Genomic DNA, 19,884 nt, shown 5'->3' with positions numbered 1-19,884 from the left:
GGTTTTGATGCCACCATAAAGCCACTTACTGACAAGTGGCATTCCACAAACATGCTGAAAGTCATAAACAAAAGCCTGGAGGAGAGGGCGAGGAGAGGGGGAGAGACGTGTAGTCTGCTGTGAGTGTCTGTCTTTGGCTTTGGAAGCTCTTTGGGTGGCTGTGTTACTGGGCAGTGAGTCCTTCTGCCAGGATTACAGTAATCGGGCCGTGTCCAAAAACAGAAGATCCCAGGCCCGCAAAGAGTGGACGAGCAGGCTTGACAAAGTACTGTAATGTATTTGAGGGGATGTTAAGAGGAGGACAGGGCAGCACCTTGCAGCATACTAAAAAGCTGTTTAGACACATAACACGTTGATGAAAAGACCTTCTCCTGCTGCCTAGTTTATATGTAAGGAGTGAAGAATATTTCTTTATTGTCTGTGTTACGTTCAGATTGTCAGTGTGATTACATGCCATCTTCTAAAAAGATGTGTGGCCAATGCAGAAATTAAAACTCCATCCTGGGCTTTATCTAAAACACGCTGAGCTAACCGGCCTTGACAACCTTTGTCCTTTGTGAACTGCATCTTGACAAAGTAAAGCCAGGTAGGACAGTCCTTTTCTGAAATCTTAACTCTGAAGGCCTGGGGTTCACACAGGATCAGCCATGCAACTTTCACAGCACACAGTATCTGGGCCAGCCAGCCTTGACAACACACCACACTTCACAAAACCGTGACCTCAAATCGGATGGGAGGGGGAAACTCACAAACAGGCGCAAGATAGTTGACTTTCGAAAGGAAGAATATCGACTGCTGCCAAGGAGACATTTGAGACCATCAGCACAAAGACAAATTGAAAACATACTCATAGAAACAAATATGATTATAAATCACTGCTAGGCAAGCAAATTTTAATTTTTCCCCGTGGCAAGATTTGTGGATCAGTGTTTACACCTCCTTGCATTAATTTACATTCCATCAAAAAACAGAACAAGCACCCAAACCAGAAGATGAATCCTATCAGCTACCAGTGTTAATTACATAATGACTGTCGGTTAAAAGGAATACGCTTCAATAATCAGGCCCCTAGGAGTTTTATCTGGTGTGTTCGATTGGACAAGCGCACCGCTGAGACCATGTTTCCAAAGTGAATGTGGCTCATACTGAGCTACCAAAGTGTACTCCATATTGTATGTTGTCATTCAGCCACATATATCCAAATTAATAGAACACAATTTACAACCATTTTACTTGGAGGCGAATTGTGTTTTTAATAAAAGAGGTGAACTACTGACACGGCTCCCCAAGCTTGGGAAACATGGGCCAAAATGATAGACTAGTGCTGCATAATATTTCAAACGTGGTGTCCATTTCAAAACAGAGGCTGCGCAGTCTTGGCTGTCACCCCTAACTGGTCTCCACCCACCCAGCGAGCCACACCAAAGCTTTGAGAAGCCAACATGTCACCAGAAGAGCACTATTTAGTGTGTGGCGAGCAGCGGCTCAGCGGCTAAGTGGCTGCTCCAAAGGGCTTTTGTTGACTGGCTGGATTTAAGCTCTAAAGGAATTTTAATATGAATGGAGCAACTCAATCAGATTACAATAAATGACCACAGGAAACCACTGAAGTCTTGATTGTCAGCGACTCATCCTTGAACGGACTTCAAAAGGGTGGAGACAGATTCCGAAGCCAAGATTGCCACCGACCCTTAGCATGACTCATTCTTGAAAAGCTAAGAATGTGATTCATAAAGTCCTCACTCAGGGCTCAACTCAGAGAAAGGAGTGCCTACGGTGCCTAAATAACAGGATACGGTATCTTGGTGATGGTGTGATCTAAAGTGCACATCATATGTCACTGAATTAATATCTTCTTGCTCTAAATTTACACTTGTTCCCAGCTGCTCATCAAGTGGTCTGTGATTTCACACATCCACCCACCGAAGAGCGGTGCGCCTTCTTTCCCAGATGTTGCTGAAGTATGTTGCTAATCCATGGATTTTCACAGTGGGTCAGTGGCCAGGTGGTGGGTGGACAGTGAATCCATAACTGCCTTTCTAAGAATGAATGGTATGCTCCTCTGCTCAACCACCGAGCACTCAGCAATGGTAAACAGACAGCATGTCCACGAGCCACTGCTGCCAGGTCACAATTACTCAGTAAATTAGCAATTCCTGGTATTTCTCTGGTGAGATGCATCTGTGTTCACAGACTGTATCAATTACAGAAGAAGACGCTTTGGCTACACCCTCTGTTTTCATCGTGATAAGTTGCTAATATGCCGTCTCATTCAGACCTTATCTTAGCGTGTGTCCTGAGCAACCCAACTGCAACTGACCAACTTAAAGTACAGGTGTGAACACACTCAGGACGCACTGAGGACACATTTGAGATCTAATCACTCGGACCACATCTGGGAGGAGATGAATAGCTAAATGATTATTAACACATCCCAGTGTTGGAAAGCAGAAACAACAAAGAGCGCTGGTCATGGTTAGGATGCAGGACTATGTATTCCAGATGTATCCTGATGTACAAAGGTTTAAGCATACAGAGTGCGAACTGAGCTTCAGGTGTTTTCAGGTGTTTGTTTTTTAATTATTTTTTTAACTGGTTACTTGTCGTCCGATCACTCAGGACACATTCAAATAACAGGACTGAACAGGGCCTTAAACATGTTCTTGCAAGACGCAACTACAGTCAATCAGAGCAAGGAACAAAATGACCGGCACGGCCATGTCTAGATGTTTTTACGGAAGGCGGAGGTATTTAGCATCCGTGTTTGCAGCCAGGCCGCCCTGGCTATTTGCTAAACAAATTACCACTGGAGACTTTGGTTTTCAGTGCGCGAGCCTGCGAGTTGAGCGTGAGCCCCTAAACGTTGCAGCTCACCCTTGTGCTCGTCGAGTGGACTGGACATGGACATGCACATGACGGGACAATACAAACGCAGATCGAAGCGCTCTTTTAATTTAGGCCGTCACTTTGAGGTTCAGAAAAAAGCACAACAGATTCCGTCGGCAACTTGACCGTGGTGTTGCGGACAGGCAATCACTGAGGAAAACTTTTAAATTATGCTTTTCACTACCTGCTTAGGCCAATCTTCCAGCTGAGTGAAGCTGTGCACTGCTTTCACTGAGGAATGCTATGCATGACTACTTGAATTTGTGGTGGACTGCAGCAGAAAAGGAAAACCTTCTCAGTTACTAATGATTTTAAGTAAGTGACAAGCACAGGGGAACTCAACTCAAGCTTTGTTTATAAAGCACCTTCAAGACGACAGAAGTTGATTAAGGTGCAGAGGGCAAAGGATATACATATACAAAGAGGAAGTGATAGATTTCAATAAAAAAATTTAAAAAATATGATGAAATGACAGTAAACAGTAAAAATCACCATACTTAGAAATTACTGTGTGGTCATTTAGGAAAGGTCAGGGAGGGGAATGCTAGTATTTTATTATTTCTATGTAATTTAGAAATAATAACAATAACAATGACAACAATAACACTATGGTTGTGTTATATGATGTCTAATCAGTTCTAAAAAATGCAATGATAATAGACAGGGTGTCCAGAAAGCCTTCAAGTCCTCAACACAGAGACATTTCAACATGTTAAATGACAAACAGAACAAGTCTGAAGAAGCCAGATGGAAGTATGCGTGGTAACGTTAGTGTGTCAAAGAAACAATGGAGAAAAGATTTAGCCGAGACAAAATGAGTTTAAATATCAGCGAACACCGAGATTAGAGGCGAGTATTTGTCTTAGAAATAAACAGTGACTGTGTTACAGCAGGTAGCTGACAAACTGCTGGCAACTCTGCAATGTTAGCTAAGGCGCCACGTTATAGCCATCTCCCACTGCACTGTTTTAATTCAGGAAAAAAAATGCAATTGAGTCACCATTGCACACAAAACCAACGTTTCACATGTTTTCCAATTAAATATTTATTAACCTAATGTTGTTACTCACTTGATGTAACAGTTTGCGAGGCAGACGTGTATTTAAAACTTTGCTGGAAACTTGAGAAAAATGTCCTAAACTCACCATTTTATGACTCTGTCCCAGACGAATTAACGTGTCCTTTCGCTGTAACACGGAGCAAGAGTTAAGCGTGACACATTTCCGACTTCAGGCCAACTTACAACACATCAAAACACGTCCACTTTTCGCCCTTTTTCAAAATCTCTTCGTAGCAAAGCAAGTTGATTCCATCCCTGGAAAACCCTTTACCTCGTCCCAGGAGCTGATTGGCCAACCGGTGGACTAAGCCGAGCTCTGATTGGCTGCGGGGGACGTCAATCAAACTCCCACCGTCTTCTCCGGTAGTATGGATCAGGCATAGGAGTCCCAGCAAAGCGGCCACGTGACGCATGAGGTGGCTTCGCGAACAGCTGGCCAGAGAAGATGTTGGGTTAAAGCTCCACGTATTTTCCCTTTAAACCTGGATATAAATTTCAGGTTAAGTCTGTTTATGTGAAGTTCGTGATTCTTCGCGTCACTTCTTCTTGAAACACCAATAATGAACCGACTGAACTACTAGTTTTCTCTTTTTGGGTTTGTTTTCTAGCCAAAGGAGGGGATAGAACAGAAAATAGACACGCAGAGATCAGATAAGTCATTCATGTCCCTGTTGAGCTGCAGTTTTCAAGCAAATTTAAGGACTCACTATGTCTCCCAATAGTTTCACCTGTAACACAGTGATACAGAACCCCACCTGTGCCTTTCTGAGGTCACATTTGCACATCAACACTTGTTTAACTACTCTAAACTATTTCAAATTTTCTCTATAAAAGCACTTTTCTACTCACACTTTGCACACAAACACAAAAATAATGCTTACAGCATTTTATATCATATCATTGTTTATTGCTGTATTAAAATAGAAACCAACATTTAATTTAGAAACAGGCATATCTGTAATATAATACCATGAAATGGGCCTTGTATGTTTTTTGAGAGAAAAAAAGAATCAACCTCAAAGTTAAAAAAAAAACTTAAACTCAGTGATGCAAGACATAATTATTCTTACTCTGCCACCTACAGGCAGTCATGAGCATCAACAAAACCAAGGGACGTGCTTATATGTGAGAAAACACTTCAAGTTGTGACTCACACAAGCTAAAAATGACTGCGTTAACAAAAAACACACATTAACAAAATGGTTCATACATGCCACTGGAATTAGTAGCACTATTAATGGTATTTTTGTGCTGTCTCAATAATTGAAAAGTATGAATCTAACGATCTTTGACAAAATAATTTCTGTAGCAAATCTTTAAGTGATATCAAATACAGCTGGGTGAAAAATAAATAGTAAAAATAGTTATTTTTATGTTAAATACCGGTCTGAAAAGCCTCCACGTACAGACATTTATGAATTTTAAGTCTGTGAAGTCATGAAATGCTCTGTGATTAAAAAAAAAAAAAATAGCTTCAACTCAGCAGTCTTTGCATCTTCATCATGTAAAATTTATCCATATTTTAATACTAAAAAATAACAATGAAAAATGTCATCAACACCGAGAGACTGTTTACATATTAAATGAGTAATGTCAACACAGTGAGAGATCTGAGAGTGTGAGATAGTGACAGAATACTTCCTATGCCAGAAGGCTGACAACACACAAACTTTCAGTACAATGAGGCCGTTGTTGAAAACACAAACCTCTCGACAAATTTAACAAGTACAAATACATTTTAGTAAAGCTTTTCCACTTTAAGTTAGTCTTCCTACATACTGAAAAAATGTATCATGGTTGGAATTTAACTCATGTGTCAACAAATGTTTCAGTTTCACTTCACCTCACGCATCTCAATTTGGACAATGAGGCCTTTGTGGCGTGGACCATTCCTGAGCTTTCTTCCGACAATAAAGACGATTTTGTTGTGCCACAAATGTAATAAATGGTTCCCTCTCTGTTCGTGGAAAACTGTGACTCATGAATTAACAGTTCAAACCGTCCACTTGTTATCTAAACGATCTAATGATCGGCCTACAGGAGCTCGTTCTTTAAACATAATCACATTTTACAGCGTTTCCTCCTTTGCCCTAAATTCATCTTGTGTGTCATAAAACTTCAGTCTGACTTTACCACTCGTGACTTTACTACTGAATGATCAGCACTCCAAAAAGGGAAACACTCTCTCCCGCCTAAGACATGTTGTATCCATAGGCAAACAATATGTCAGCCATTTCTGACTATAGAAATGAACCTACAGAAGCCGCTGCAGGAAGACAGAGTTAACTACTAAAGTATTACTTAATACTGTGGACATACAGTGATGACCCCACGGAAGACCTATTAAACTTAATGGTTTTACTGTTGTGTTTACTGTTGTTCACAGGCAATTGAAACAGGCAGGGCTTCATTCCAACGCCCTGCAAAGGCACATCCCTTCATTAGAAGCCAACCAGACGTAGAATAATATGAGCTGATGAAAATCAACAACAAAACAAACCTGTCTGAAAGGAGAGAAAGAGTCCAACGAGAGACTCTCTTGTAACATGTGCTGTGACAGTAGCAGATGATCAAACATTTTACATCAGTAACGTCTACTTGTCTCGCACTTTAAACAAAAGCAACACAGTCTGTTAATAAAAATAAAACCTAAACCATCAGTCCTACCATGATCACACCAAAGGTCACGTCCATTCAGAAAAGATAGGAGCTTTTCCACACTCCTTAGCTGGCATGGGGTTTCCCAGAAACCTCGGACTGACCCTTCTTAGCGCCGTTCACCGGTGTCGGCTTGTTCCCAAAGTTCCAGTCCACAGGATTTAGCAGCTGCATGGTCTTCTTCTGCGTCCAGATGGGGTTGATGATGAACGTGAGCAGAGCCAGGCCGAGGACGAACATTATGAGGGGGGGTCGGGCGACATAGGTGCAGAGTTCTCCCCAGTGGGTGAGGGTTACCCACCACATGTAGTAGGTGAGCACCATGCGACAGTGGAACATGTGGATCATCACCCACTGGTTGGCTTTCCAGAACAGGGTGCGCGCCCAGCCGGCCTGTCGAGGAAAGGAGAAGGACGGACATAGAAAATGAATATTCTTGAAACTTGTGCAAATGCATGTTGAATATTTGAAAGAGAAAGTTCAAGTGAAGCTCAGTCTTTATTCAGCTAACTTCCTCTTTCTGAGAATAATCACCTTTAGACACACAGAAACATGCTTACACTTCCTTTAACTGTTAGACTACAGGGCAATAACCTTTGAAATCAACAAAATGGGATGTGAAAATACTGTGAGGAGCTGATAAGATCGCTGCCCTGATCGCAGGCAGGCTTCAGGAAACAACTACAATCAGTATAAACACTGCATGCACGTTATGGTTCAGTACGTAAGGTGATACGAGGTGAATGGTATGAGGCCCTCACCTTCAGTAACATCCAGGATATACAGGTGAACGGCGTACTCATCTCCAGCAGGAGCGTGATCAACGGCAGGTAGTGGCCCTGGGAGTCCCACACCAGCGTCCCTGTGTACCCTGCCACGGCGAAGAAGTGGTGTATCGCCAGCGGGGGGTCAAAAGACCAAAACACCAAGCTGGAGGCGTGGAGCGCTACATTCTCAAACGCAAAAAAGCCCGTAGCTGTGAGGACCGTAAACCAGGACCAGTCCTCTTGGCCCCTCACTTTGTCCGCGTTGATGGCGGAGTCCACAGTCAGGGCCCGCAGTCCGGCCACGCTGCCCTGGATGCCAAACACTGCCCGGGTGGCTGCCAGGTTCCAGAAAACCTTCTCCTTAGCCAGCAGGGACTGGTATGTGCGGCACAGGGCCGCAGACAGGAGGTGGGAGAGGAGAAATATTGCAGCGTAGAAGCCAAATCCGAGGCCGATCAGCTGGAGGCGATAGTCCCACTGGAAGTACTGAGCGCTGGGCTGCTGCTCAGAAGTCATGGTGCTGGGGGGGGGGGGATGCTGGACCTAAGATGGGCGAGGTTCACCTGAAAGAGGGACAGCGAGCAGCAGCTGGTACAAGCATGATGGGTGGATCACCTGCAAAACGATCACAAAGAAAAGATAGACAACACCACTAATACACAAAGCTCGTCTCCGAATCTATGAATTCTCCACACTTAACCTCGGTGCTTTATATTGCAGTAAGTAGCCCGTAATCAATCAGGTATGTCTCACCGAGGCGAGTAAAGACAGACGACTTTTTTTTAAGTGAAACTTGGCATAAACATTCTTTAAAAGCTGTGCAGCTGTAACTGACCCACAACTTATTGTGGTTGCTTGGGTAGGAATAAGCATATTTTTACATTTAGTTATTTAGCAACACTATGTGTCACACTCTAATAGCAGCCTATAGAGTAAACAAAACAAATACGTTACCGACGCAAGTTAACATCGTATTAAACGTTTCAGAGCAGTTCACTCACCACAAACCGACTATCTTAACGTCCCGGTAACACATGGAAATATCTGGCTGCTCGGACCTCCGTGTCTCAGCCTAATTTCACTACAACAGGAAAACTCGCATCACACGACTCCAATTTGGTCATGTGACATTCAAACCGGAAGTCAAGCCCCCTTTGAACCGGAGGTTCCCATTGGTCAACGCTGCTCAGAGACAAAATCCTATTGGTCAACGTCAACCACATGTTAGTGGTTAGGTGCATGTTCTCTATTTTTTTTTTTTTTTTTTGCTATCATATCTTAAAAACGAGATGTAACACCACAGAGCAAACACAAGGCGTGGAATGCAAATTTAAGCGCTAAATCAACACTGTCGTACATGTCATACAGTTGTTACCTTTTTTTCTCCTTACACAATCCGTGTTGACCTATTGCTGTACACTATTAAGAAAAAAATACTTTTTTGTGCTACTCGGATTTTCTCTGAAACGATTTGCGGTCCCAAACGCGCAATGACACCAATCCTGAAACAAAAGTAAAAATCCAAATGCAGTATGTGGTACGTTAATATTTTATGAATGTCCGTCTCTATCCAGCAGGGGGCAACATTGCATCGTTTATTTGGGATGGGTCCAAGTTGCCTCGTGTGTACATAACCAGTTAATGAACGGTAGGTAGAAGCCTGATTAATTTTTCACTTTAATTCTTTAGAGATCTACAAAAACATATGCAACTAATCCCTTTTAACCGATATCAGGCTAATGTCTGAATGCTGAGATTCCTGTTAGTTTGATGGCAAAATGTTGCATTATTTAAAACTTGTTTCAGTATGCTGACCATTTTGCTACAAATTACATCTTCACATGTTTCCCCAGCCCATGGCATGTAGCTAATTCCCAGCACTTATCTACTTGGAGTCAACATTTGTTTGGGGCCACTGTAAGGTCTTTTAATCATTTGGAATTTGATGACGCAGAGTCCTCATGTAATGTAGCAGTTGTATTAATGTTGCAGACTTACGGGGTGGAAATGCAGGCCTCGTTTTTAGAGGAGTCAGCATCGTGGGAATGGATCTACTGTTGTTTTTACATGGGCCCTGAAATACCTGAACTTTAACTTAGCATGCACGTGTCTTTGACAGTTATCAGAAACATGCATTGATCTGCAACCGCTGGATACTAATGAATCTTATGTGATGTTAAGAATTTCAGTAAGTTGACAATATACTGATAAAAACCTTGCTCCCTCAGTCATATTAGTCTATCATGATACAAATGCTGCACCACTGCTGACCTCCCTAACGCTCCTAATCACAAACAGTTAAAAGGAAATGCAACGGTCTCTTTGACAGATGATTCAGAAGCGCACGTCATCTTTATCTCGTTGCTATTTTGGTCAGCGGTCCATACGCAGATATGAAACGCACGAAATGTCAAGAACGGTTTTGATGAATTCGCTGAGCCAGTCCGACCTGTGAGCGAGAATCATACCGATGGGATTCCCGTTGATATCAGGATGCACATTTTACATCAACAGTTATCTCAAAATAAACAGGCACCACACAGACAAACTTTCCCAAAGTTTTTTCTCCAAAAATTTAATTGCAGAACTATTTACAATGGATGACCGAAGCGATGGACAAACTACTCGAAGAGGCAAAGTCCTGCAATAGCTCGGCTAGGAAAGAATATAGAGAAACGCATAGGTCGTTGCAAAATACTCAAATAGTCAAAGAAAAAGAAACAAATGATGCGGCAACTTGCACTGAAAGGAGACACACTGATAAATGTGATCGACTTAAATAAATACGTCAGTGAGACAGAGTCGAACCATTAAAATAATAATGACATTTAAAAAAAAAACAATAAATAAGCCTACATTCAGAATCAGTGTTTCGCATGCCATCATATCAGCTTATAAAACAACCAAGTAAAAATGACAACGAAACATGAGCAAGAGCAGAAAATAGTTTCAATGAAGCATATATTATATATTTATATATTTCTCTATATATATTTCTTTACAAATAATGAATATTTGGCATTATATTCATCCTCACTATAGATATGATATACAAGAGATGAAAATAGTTTTAGCTAAACAACTACCTTTTTCATTGTATCTAGTAATTATAGAGTTGTTTTTCACATTCCAAGTTCAAGGAAGTGTTGGACCAGTCCGATGCTCGCTCCACGCCGCGGTTTACGAAAAAGTCCCCTTGAAATATTTCACATCGTGGGTTTTAAAAGCGGGTACACAGTCGCACCAAGGAAGTGAGGCCACAGAATGTAGGACGCGTAGGGAGAAGAGCGTGACTGGACGTGGGAGAGGGGCTGGATTAGAGAAAGCAAGACGAAGGAAGGTGATGTATGTCAAAAAGATGGCACTTGGAGTTAACTGCTGCCCTCGTGAAATTAAAAGTTTCCGTCGCTGGGGGCGGGGGGCTTTGGCGAGGTTTGGGTTTGTCGCGGAAAAAAAACGCAAGGTCGCTGCAGTTTTCAAGTGAGGGGGGAATCACACGCACGCGGCGCAAGTGTACGTCAGCCAGAGGGATCCTGCATAGAGCGCCCACTACACTAAGCCTCAAGGGAAAAACACTTTGCAAAAGGAGGCCTTGAAAGACTGTGTTCATACCTGCTCATACAAAACTCACTGAAAGGGTTGATAAAAAAAAAAAAGACGCTTCATTGATTGAAAATGATTCTCACTCTGACACAAACTTGACCCCGCCAATACAGCGGCGAGAGATTTCATCCACGGTTTAGAAAATTATTGTTATTACCCCTTCCCATGACGATGATTTCTGCAAACACAGTTCCCACCTGAAGCCGGAGCTTTGTATTCGACCGAAGCCGCACGTTCTCTTTCTCTGCAAATCTTTTTTTTTTTTTTGAAGATTTTCTCTTTCCTGCCACCCCGGGTGACTTCTGGCTCTGATCTCAATTTGCTGTTTGAAATTGTTCGTTCGCGCCGCGACTCGAGAGAGAAGCGTCCTCGCCGCAGATTAGGTGAACGCTCCGCGGGGGAGGAGGAGGAGGAGGCGCGCCTCAGAGGTGGCTCTTTACGCTAGCCCTTCCTCATAGCCCCGCGTGGTTTGCACCGACGCAGGCTAATGCATGCACCGCTGATGCTTAAGTTCTCCAGTGTGGGCCACTGTTCGGCAACACGTTTATCAGCCCGAGCTCTGAAGGGCCTTGGAGGCTGTTTGCTTGATCTCGCCAAGGACCCAAAATCTTACATAAGCTGCTTTGCCTAGTCAAAGGCAGGGCTGAAAATCACCCAGCACAGCGCCCCGGCTATCCTCACACACAGCAGCCTCCCAGCCACACAACAGCACACAGCACCAGCAGTTTGAGGCTCAGCGCAGAGCTCTCGTCTCCTCTAAGCCAGCATATGTCAGGCTGAGTCTGCCTCTCTCTCTCTCTCTCTCTCTCTCTCTCTTTCTCTCCCCGTCTGCCTGCCACCGTGGCAACAGCAGGGGGAACGTCTCGGCTCTGCCAACTGCCTGGCATCACACGCCCAGACCCTTTCCAGAAACCCACTGTCATTCTGATAAAAGGCCTCTGCTTCTGGAATATAAAAAAAAAGAAGGAGGAAAAAAAAAAGCAGCAGAATCACCACAGACGCGTGTGTGTTTAATATGTAGTCTCAGCCGTGGGTTATAAGGGGAAGCACGGCACCGCATTTTTGAAACGCTGTCACTCTGAGGCAGACTTATTTTAGCTTTCTAATATTTAATGGCGGAGCTCTGCTACAAGAAATTTGACAGCGGATAAATGTGTCCCGCAGGGTTGGTTGGGAGTGTGAGCGAAACACGTTGCATACACTTGAGACCCTGGTGGGTTCAGAGCTCGTGCTTTTGGACTACAACAAAGATAAATGTGATTAAAGAATGTTTTGTTAATGAAAATCGCAATACTCCATGTCATTTTGTATAAAATATGCTGCAGATGTTCACACGGACCATTTTTATCTCTGTAATGAAGCTGACGATCGGCTGACAGTGAGACGGTGAACTACTGATCAAATGGAAAAGCAGCACCATTCAGTTGAAGGTTTTAGTAATAGATTTCAGTCTTTGGGTTAATGGTGTGAACGCAGCTCCGTCGTTCATCGTGGCGGCACCAAAGATCGATGATGGAGAGCAGCAGAAGTTTAGCCATAGCTCAAAATGAATTTAGCGCCATGGCCGATCATACTAGGTATTCCAAATTCCCACTGCAGACCGGGATTGGGTCGAACCAGCTCTTCTGGATTTAAGATCTAGTAAGAAATAGCTCTCTCTTTCAAAGCCACCAGAGTCCATTGACCCGAACGGTAATTTTACCTCACAGAAAATGAAAGTTGTTTGTCAGCTGCTGAGTGACGTTTTAATTCAGATCCAAACGAATGTGTCAGCACACCGAAGCCACACAATGACACAAACAAACCAAACCAATCGATAGCAGCGTTAGACCAACAACTTTGTTGTTCCAAGACGTAAAATAGCTTTTTTCATCAATGGACTCTGGTGGCTGTGACGAGAGCAATACAACAGCTTCTGGAACCTGTGACACAAAGGTAAAGCAACTATAATATCCAAAACAGGGTATACACTTTTTTTTTTTTTTTTTTACTCTGGATAATACAATCCCACTTAAACAAACTTGACATTTCCATTTAAACCCAAGCAAGAATACCTGGTTACTTAGCAGGAGCTAACCAATAGAATTAGTTGGGTCAAACCAATTTAACTGAGTAATACAGAAATTCCCACTTCCTACCTTGAAACACTCGCTATAACTATGCTAAGTTTAAAAGTTTACAGAGACCTATTAAACTCTCAAGTGCATCTCCGCACTGTGATCATAATGAAAGTCAAATACAGCACGACTACATCCAAGTTTCATCACAGATATCACACACACGCGGCGTACCCACAGACATTTTCTCCTATCCCTCATATATTTCCTTTGGGCAACAGGATACTCGTTATACTTATTTGAGACTTGGATCCCTCTGGAACACCTCTGCCCCAGTTTCCATTCATTATTTCCCTTTTTTTTCCTAGAGGGAGTAGGTTACGATATTGCTTAGGGACAGTTTTCACCAACACGGAACTTTTCAGGAAACGTATAAATCACGGCGCGTCTCTCTGATTAAAGTGTATGCAGATATTTTGTTTGTGTTTTGACGACTTCTCTCCTCATTAACCGCGGCTGAGGGCGCAAACTTGAAAAGGGCCTGAGAGAAAGCGATTTCAGATGAAGACACAGTGAAGTTTGGCGCGCGACTCGGATTCGCCGGAGCGAGCAACAGAGAGGGCAGAGGAGCGACGGACATGAAAGGGACAAAACAAAACAAACGTGATGAATATTCTTCCCACTCACAATTCAAAAATACAACAGTACTATTGTGAACTTGGGTATGTACATTTCCCTTGGAAATAGAGAGAATTGTAATAAGTGCATAAGTGCATTTGTCTACACATTTTGATCTAAAGAGTTACACAAACCTTCGTAGTTTCGTTTTTTTTTTTTTTTTTTTATACTGCATTGACGTAATGAAAATGTTTGCACGAGACTTGCATGTTTTCAGCTTCAAGTAAATGTCAAATGTCTGAAAGTTGGCAACAGGAACATGAGATATATAGGAAAGTGGTGTGAAATGTGCATGTCCATGAGCTGACAGGTGTCGTTCAACTACAACCAGATTGGGCAGAAAGCTGCATTTTTTCAACACTGACCAGTCCAGAGCTTATTAAGGGCTGCCTGAATAACCTTGTATGGGTGACCAGTGCCACATGCACGTAGCTGAGGTATTTCAAGCATTGGCACTTCTCAGAGAGTTGAACAATTCAGTGATATTTTTCCCCAGAATTAACATTAACACCCCGAAGGAACACAAGGAACGAAATGAATCACAATCTTAAATGACTGAAAAATACTGAATAAGGGTTACTAACCATTTTTGAACAACTTGAAATAAATACATTATTTCTCATTTACTCTTTTTTTTTATATTTTTTTTTAGCTCAAAGGCCTGGTTGCTGGTAGGTTTTCAAAGCTGCACTTTTTAAATGGCACTTTGCAAATGCTGAAAAACTACAGATGTACCCATCCATCCGGGATGGGAGAGAGAGAGCTTGTGGGCGCAGAATCACGGTCACCAGCGAACCAAGGGAAAAAAAAAAACCCAACCAATGTCAGACATACGTTTTGGCTAACACTCATTCTGGCAATGGGAGGAGAGCCTCGGCACATCCTGCAGTCCAGTGGTGTTGGCGATGGGCACTGAGGATGGCGGTCAGACAACAGATGGATGAAGGAAGAGTAGAGAGAGTAGCAGTCTAGAAAAAAAGGCTAGTTTCAAAGTAGTTTGAGCGTGGGAGCAGGGAGACGCGACGGGCCCCCGACCCTGTCTTCTCAAAGTCTAGTCTGAGCCTCTGGAATATAGATCTCGATGCTGTCCGCTCGCTCTGAGGCTGAGTTCTGCCGGAAGGAGGCGGCCCGCTTGGCTGCCATGAGCCGTCGACGGGCCTCCTGCCGGTGCCTGTCCGGGAGGTCCAGGGATTTCTCCCTCGTCACTGCACTCTTCTGTCGAATTGTCTTCTTTGGTACGGGAGTTGGTGGCTTTAAGAAGAAGAGAGAATAATTAAAGGCTGGCAGCTGAGGCCTGTACTCCAGTTTATCAGGAGGACTTTTGCATTTTTCCAAAATGTAGCTATTGTAGGTTCTTTAAAGTTAAGCTAACCCTTTACATGTGGTCTTGAGCTACCTTTTTGGTGGCAGCTACACATTTTTATAATAGCTGCATGTAAAGACTTTCCATTATCCAGTTATGGGCAAACCCAAACTTTAACAAACTCAGAGCAGACAAAGCCTGTGACCTGTGTCAGACCCCAGGTAGGTAGGGAGCCATGGTTGCTTCTTTACTTTCTAGCTTACATATTAACAGAATGGGACTTGATCAGTCTTTCGGGGTTCCTGACACAAAATAGCTGTAAAGGCAGCAACATGGCAGCGACCACCGCTGTAAGAGCCCCCTCACCTTCTTCTCTGGGCTGTCAACAGGTCTCCAGTTGTTGTTCTTGATCTGCTGCAGCTGGTCAAACTTCATGGTGACGTCATCGATGGAGAGCTGCAGCAGGTCCCAGAACCCAGCCAGGTCCTGAGAGGTGGGTCGAGGCATGGCGCTGGGGTCCTGGAGCGACAACGGGGAAGAGGAATGACAACAAGAGGATAGTGAGACACACGGTGGCTCATAATTCAGTGAACATGGTGAAGCACATTATGCTGTGACTCACGTACAGTATGTTCCATTGTGCAACATGGATGTTGCGTTGTACCCTGTGTGTGTTGTATTGTACGTCATGTATGCTGTATTCTACGCCATTGATGTTGTACTGTACACCATGGATGTTGTATTGTACCCTACGTAAGTTGTGTTGTACCCCATGTATGTCGAATTGTACCCCACAGTTGTTGTATTCTACTTCATGGATGTCATGTTGTACCTCATGGATGTTGTGTTGTACCGCATAGATGTAATATTATACAGTTTTTGTATTCTACCTCATGGATGTTGTGTTGTACCTCATGGATGTTGTGTTGTACCTCATGGATGTTCCATTGTACCCCATGAATGTCTTGCTGTGACCTATGCCTGGTATGTAATACCTCAAATCTTGATCTACCACTCTGCTGTGTTTTTCTGCTTGTTACTGACCTACAGTTTAGGAAAAACAAATTCCATCTTGGACAATAAAGTTTAAGCAATCAACTTAAACAAGAACAACATTATGCTATACACCATCATAATCACAGAGTAGGCTCATACATGGGCATATTTGCAAGCAAACAAGACACACCGATTTAATTGCAATTCCGTTTCTCAGAAATGTAATTCACTCATCTAGTCAGCTTTCTGGTTATTGCACTTCGTACCAGATCCACTAGATGTCCTTATCAGACTCATCAAAACAGGCACCAACAGCAGTTTCATTTGAAAAGAGGTATAATAACTTGTGAAAGAACCAGTCCTGTCATATGCCCATGACAGAGGTCCGAAATAATAAACTGCCTTTGTCAGTCCAGTCCCAATCATCTCTCAGTTCCTAAAATGAAAGGGATATCAGATTGAGAAGCACTTCATTGTCTCAGCTACTGACTTGCAGGTGCTGAATGAGTCATCGGATCCTGTTCAACTTATAAATTATGTACCTTTCTTCCATTACATCTGTCCCTTTTAACTCAAATGTCCATGTCAATTTCTAATGATACTTAAAACAACAAAACTGAAGGCCACTGGACTTACATGTATACTTTATGAACAGAATTGTGATTAACATTTTGTTGTAAGACTTTTATTTAAAAACCATTTATGTTTAACCCTTGTGTGTTCCTCAAAAATGTTATTTCAGTTGCTGGTGCAACGGAGAGGACTGACTCAACAATAGTCTCATCATAGACAAAGCCCCTTATTCAGCACACTGTACATTTTACTCACATGTGGAAGCGTACTTGAGTAAGACGCTGAACGTATTGGCTTGTATTGTATAATATGTGAGTTTGAATAGGTGAATTAAATCCATTGTAAAGTGCTTTGAATCACTAAGTGCAGATCACAGTTGTATAACAGATTGTTTTTTAATTTATTCTACAGGAAGCCAGCAGAATTTCATTCAGAATTTATTCGACCGGGCAAGTCATTAACAGTAAATTCTTTAAAATGGCAGGAAACCAGACGAGAAAACAGACAAGGCATCAAAAAATATAAAAAAAATTAAAAGGACACACACACACACACACAGAACGTGTCAACTGGATAACCCCAGAGGTACTCGCGCTCTAAACCTCATGGCATTTAGATTATGTGCCTGGGCCAGTAGACAGTATGACAGCAGTGCTTGGTATTTTCTATGATAGAGTCATCGGTGAGTTATTGCAGTGTGGCATTATGTCCTGCCACAGCATCCTGTTTAAATAAAATATACATCAAGGAGACGCAAGAGTGTCCCAAAGTGGCATTTCACTTTAAAAAGATATTAAAGCAAAACTGTGGTTCAGTTCTTTATAAGTTCCTATCTGGAGGCACAGCGGGATAAAGGCAACCGGAGGAATTAAAAACACAAAACGAAATAACAAAATAACCAGCAATAAAACACAAATAAGGCTAAACCTTATGCAGAATCAAGGGGGAAAAGATTAATGCATTGAAAAAGAAACAAAAAATGAATAAATAAATGATAAGATGACACTAGTCAGGTTGGGTTCATGGGCTGACAGGCAGTAAATGTGGAGCTCTGAGAAGAAGAGGGGTCCAGGCCACTTAAAACTAACGAGTTTGGTCTTGAAGAGCCGCTGAGAGTTTTTCCATAGAAATGTATTCTGTGAGGATGTTTAACCAGAGTGATGCGCCGAGTTTGTGTCTTGTTTTCCATTTCCTGAATATGTTTTTTTTGGCAGTGCTTAGGGCCATTAGTATTGGTCTGGTATTATTGGGTGTTGGGTTGATTACGGTGAGGTCTCCAAGTGAACATTGGGTGGGGGATAATGGAAGGCTGCCTCCCAGGAGATGTGACATTTTTTTCAATTACTTCCTGCCAGAAAGTTTGTAGTGGGGGGCAAACCACGTGGCATGATTGTAGTTGTCTACAGTGTTTAATGTGAATCATGAGCAGGTGTCTGTCTCTAGCATTATGATTGTGTCTTGGTTTAGTAATAGTCTAGTTTGGATAGTATTTATTTTTTAGTATTTATAATCACAAATAACCCTTCTGTCGGTGCTGGAGGTTGCAGATTCTTATTAAGTATATTGATTTTGGCCTTAAGAACTGATTTTAAATGCAAATACTGTAGATACTGATCAGTCCCACTGCTATATGTGTGGATGAGATTTTCCAATGAGATCAATTAATCATCATGGAAGTTATGGTGTAGGTGTGTGATTCCTTTTTCTTTCCAAGTGTAGGGGCAAATGCTTCTGTGTGCAGTTTGGGTTATTCCAAACAGGGATGCAGGGGGTTAACATGAATTTGAAGAGCTTATTGATTGTTCACCTGGCTGTGACAGAGCCGTCAAAATGACTGTTATTGAATGCACATGTAATTTTAAACATGTGTTGAGAAATGTAAGGCCAAATGTTAAGATGGCCGTGCATTGTACTTGGTCTAGCTCTGTCCAGGAGTGAGGCTGTATAGTGTGATTAATCCATTTATAAATACGTTGTAATTGGTTGGCGAGAAAATAAAAATGAAAATTAGTTGCCTCTAGACCACCTGCTGTTTTACTTTTTTGTAATGAGGCCACCCTACTGTTGCACTTGTTAAATAAAAAAAATAATATTTGAACCTGTGTATTATTTGAATAGCTTAATTTGAATGCAAAATCATAATAATAATGTTTATTAGGACTTCATTAGCACTAGGCTAACATATAACACATACAGTAGGTAGGGGGTCCCTACTTAATCTCTCCATCAGTTTGAGGGTCCTTGGCCTGAAAAATGTTGAAGACCTCTAATGTAGATTGTAGAACTGCTTTGGCGGTGCATTTTATTTCACAGTTATTACGGATATAGATTTTTTTGAACAAAAGCAAAATGGAACACTTTTTTGTCTCGATTTTTCTGCATCTGTTTTTCTACGTCATCATTAATACACTATCCAAACATCCAAAGAATACCAGCATGACAAACTACATGTATTCGTCTTTCCGTAATTTGCTATATTTTTCACGGGATCATTTACTGTTTACAGATTAAAGACTGGGATTACACATTTTTAACATATTTTTTCATCTCAAATATTCTTTTCATAATATTCATAACATTTTGCCTAGTGTTTACTGAATAGTGTTTCAGCATTAAAAGATTGTTGTAATTATCTCTTGCACGGCAAGGGAATTAATCAGAATGACCCCAGATTTTAAATATCGCTGTCGTGTAAAGCTATGCAGGGAACAGAACACGCTCCTGCCGTTATCTCTAATTACCGGAGGCCTGCCTCCATCAGCTTTCCTCTGACCCCTGAACTCGTGGCGTTCTTCAAACTGTCTCAGAAGTCTCAAGGTTTCAAACGTCCACAGCTGGCAGATAAAGCAGGACTCAGTGAGTTTTAAGCTCCAGTGGCATCAGAGCGAGCTCTAAATCCTGCAGCTCCACACACACACATATACACACACATATACACACATACACACACACACATTTGGTCTGTCTGCGGAGTATTTTAAGCCAGGCTTTCTGAGTGCTTATTCAAGAGTTAAAGAAAAGCAGGCTGATTAAACAAAATTAGACATTTTGTTTAATCTTCTAATTTGAGGGCATTTCACAAACAGCGCCAAAGTAGGAAGTGAGTAATGTTCCGTCTGTATTTATAATGCTTTCAGGGTTGCAGTTTTGTTGGAATGAAAAAGTTGCTGAGTGCACTTGCATAACACTGTCTCCTTCAGAGGGAAAAACTACTTGACTAGGTCGGTGAGGCTGGTTCACTGTATCTAATCCCTGTGCAATTCCCATCCGCCCTGAATGAGCAGTTTCCGCTGCACGTTGCAA

General features: G+C 42.2%; 3 protein-coding genes across 14 annotated transcripts in view; all 3 read right to left on the bottom strand.

The window, feature by feature from the left end:
• The window catches only part of arhgef10 (Rho guanine nucleotide exchange factor (GEF) 10), a 45,683-nt gene extending 41,461 nt beyond the window's left edge, over positions 1-4,222 (bottom strand). For all 3 annotated transcript variants that reach the window (XM_047612015.1, XM_047612016.1, XM_047612017.1), the window contains exon 1: positions 4,032-4,222. The gene's annotated coding sequence lies outside the window, so the exon portion shown is untranslated. The remainder of the gene's footprint in view (positions 1-4,031) is intronic.
• Positions 4,223-4,831: 609 nt separating this feature from the next.
• Positions 4,832-8,500, bottom strand: cln8 (CLN8 transmembrane ER and ERGIC protein). Of its 2 annotated transcripts, XM_047612021.1 has the most exons (3): positions 8,373-8,500; positions 7,366-7,986; positions 4,832-6,997 (listed from the first exon to the last, which is right to left on the bottom strand). In XM_047612021.1, the coding sequence occupies exons 2-3, from the start codon at positions 7,885-7,887 to the stop codon at positions 6,671-6,673; spliced, it is 849 nt and encodes a 282-aa protein (XP_047467977.1). In that variant the 5' UTR covers positions 7,888-7,986; positions 8,373-8,500; the 3' UTR covers positions 4,832-6,670. The 2 variants fall into 2 exon arrangements, with proteins under 2 accessions (XP_047467977.1, XP_047467976.1); XM_047612020.1 differs by having other exon boundaries at positions 7,366-8,467.
• Positions 8,501-9,917: 1,417 nt separating this feature from the next.
• Positions 9,918-19,884, bottom strand: part of dlgap2a (discs, large (Drosophila) homolog-associated protein 2a) — a 174,920-nt gene continuing 164,953 nt past the window's right edge. For all 9 annotated transcript variants that reach the window (XM_047610952.1, XM_047610953.1, XM_047610955.1 and 6 more), the window contains 2 exons: positions 15,379-15,531; positions 9,918-14,960 (listed from right to left, as the gene is read on the bottom strand). In XM_047610952.1, coding sequence (XP_047466908.1) covers positions 14,754-14,960; positions 15,379-15,531 — 360 coding nt within the window. In that variant the 3' untranslated portion in view covers positions 9,918-14,753. The remainder of the gene's footprint in view (positions 14,961-15,378; positions 15,532-19,884) is intronic.

Source organism: Mugil cephalus, chromosome 17 (genome assembly GCF_022458985.1).
Source record: "Mugil cephalus isolate CIBA_MC_2020 chromosome 17, CIBA_Mcephalus_1.1, whole genome shotgun sequence".
NCBI lineage: Eukaryota > Metazoa > Chordata > Actinopteri > Mugiliformes > Mugilidae > Mugil > Mugil cephalus.
The sequence above is the reverse complement of the archived record's forward strand: the minus strand, read 5'-3'. Positions and strand labels throughout refer to the sequence as shown.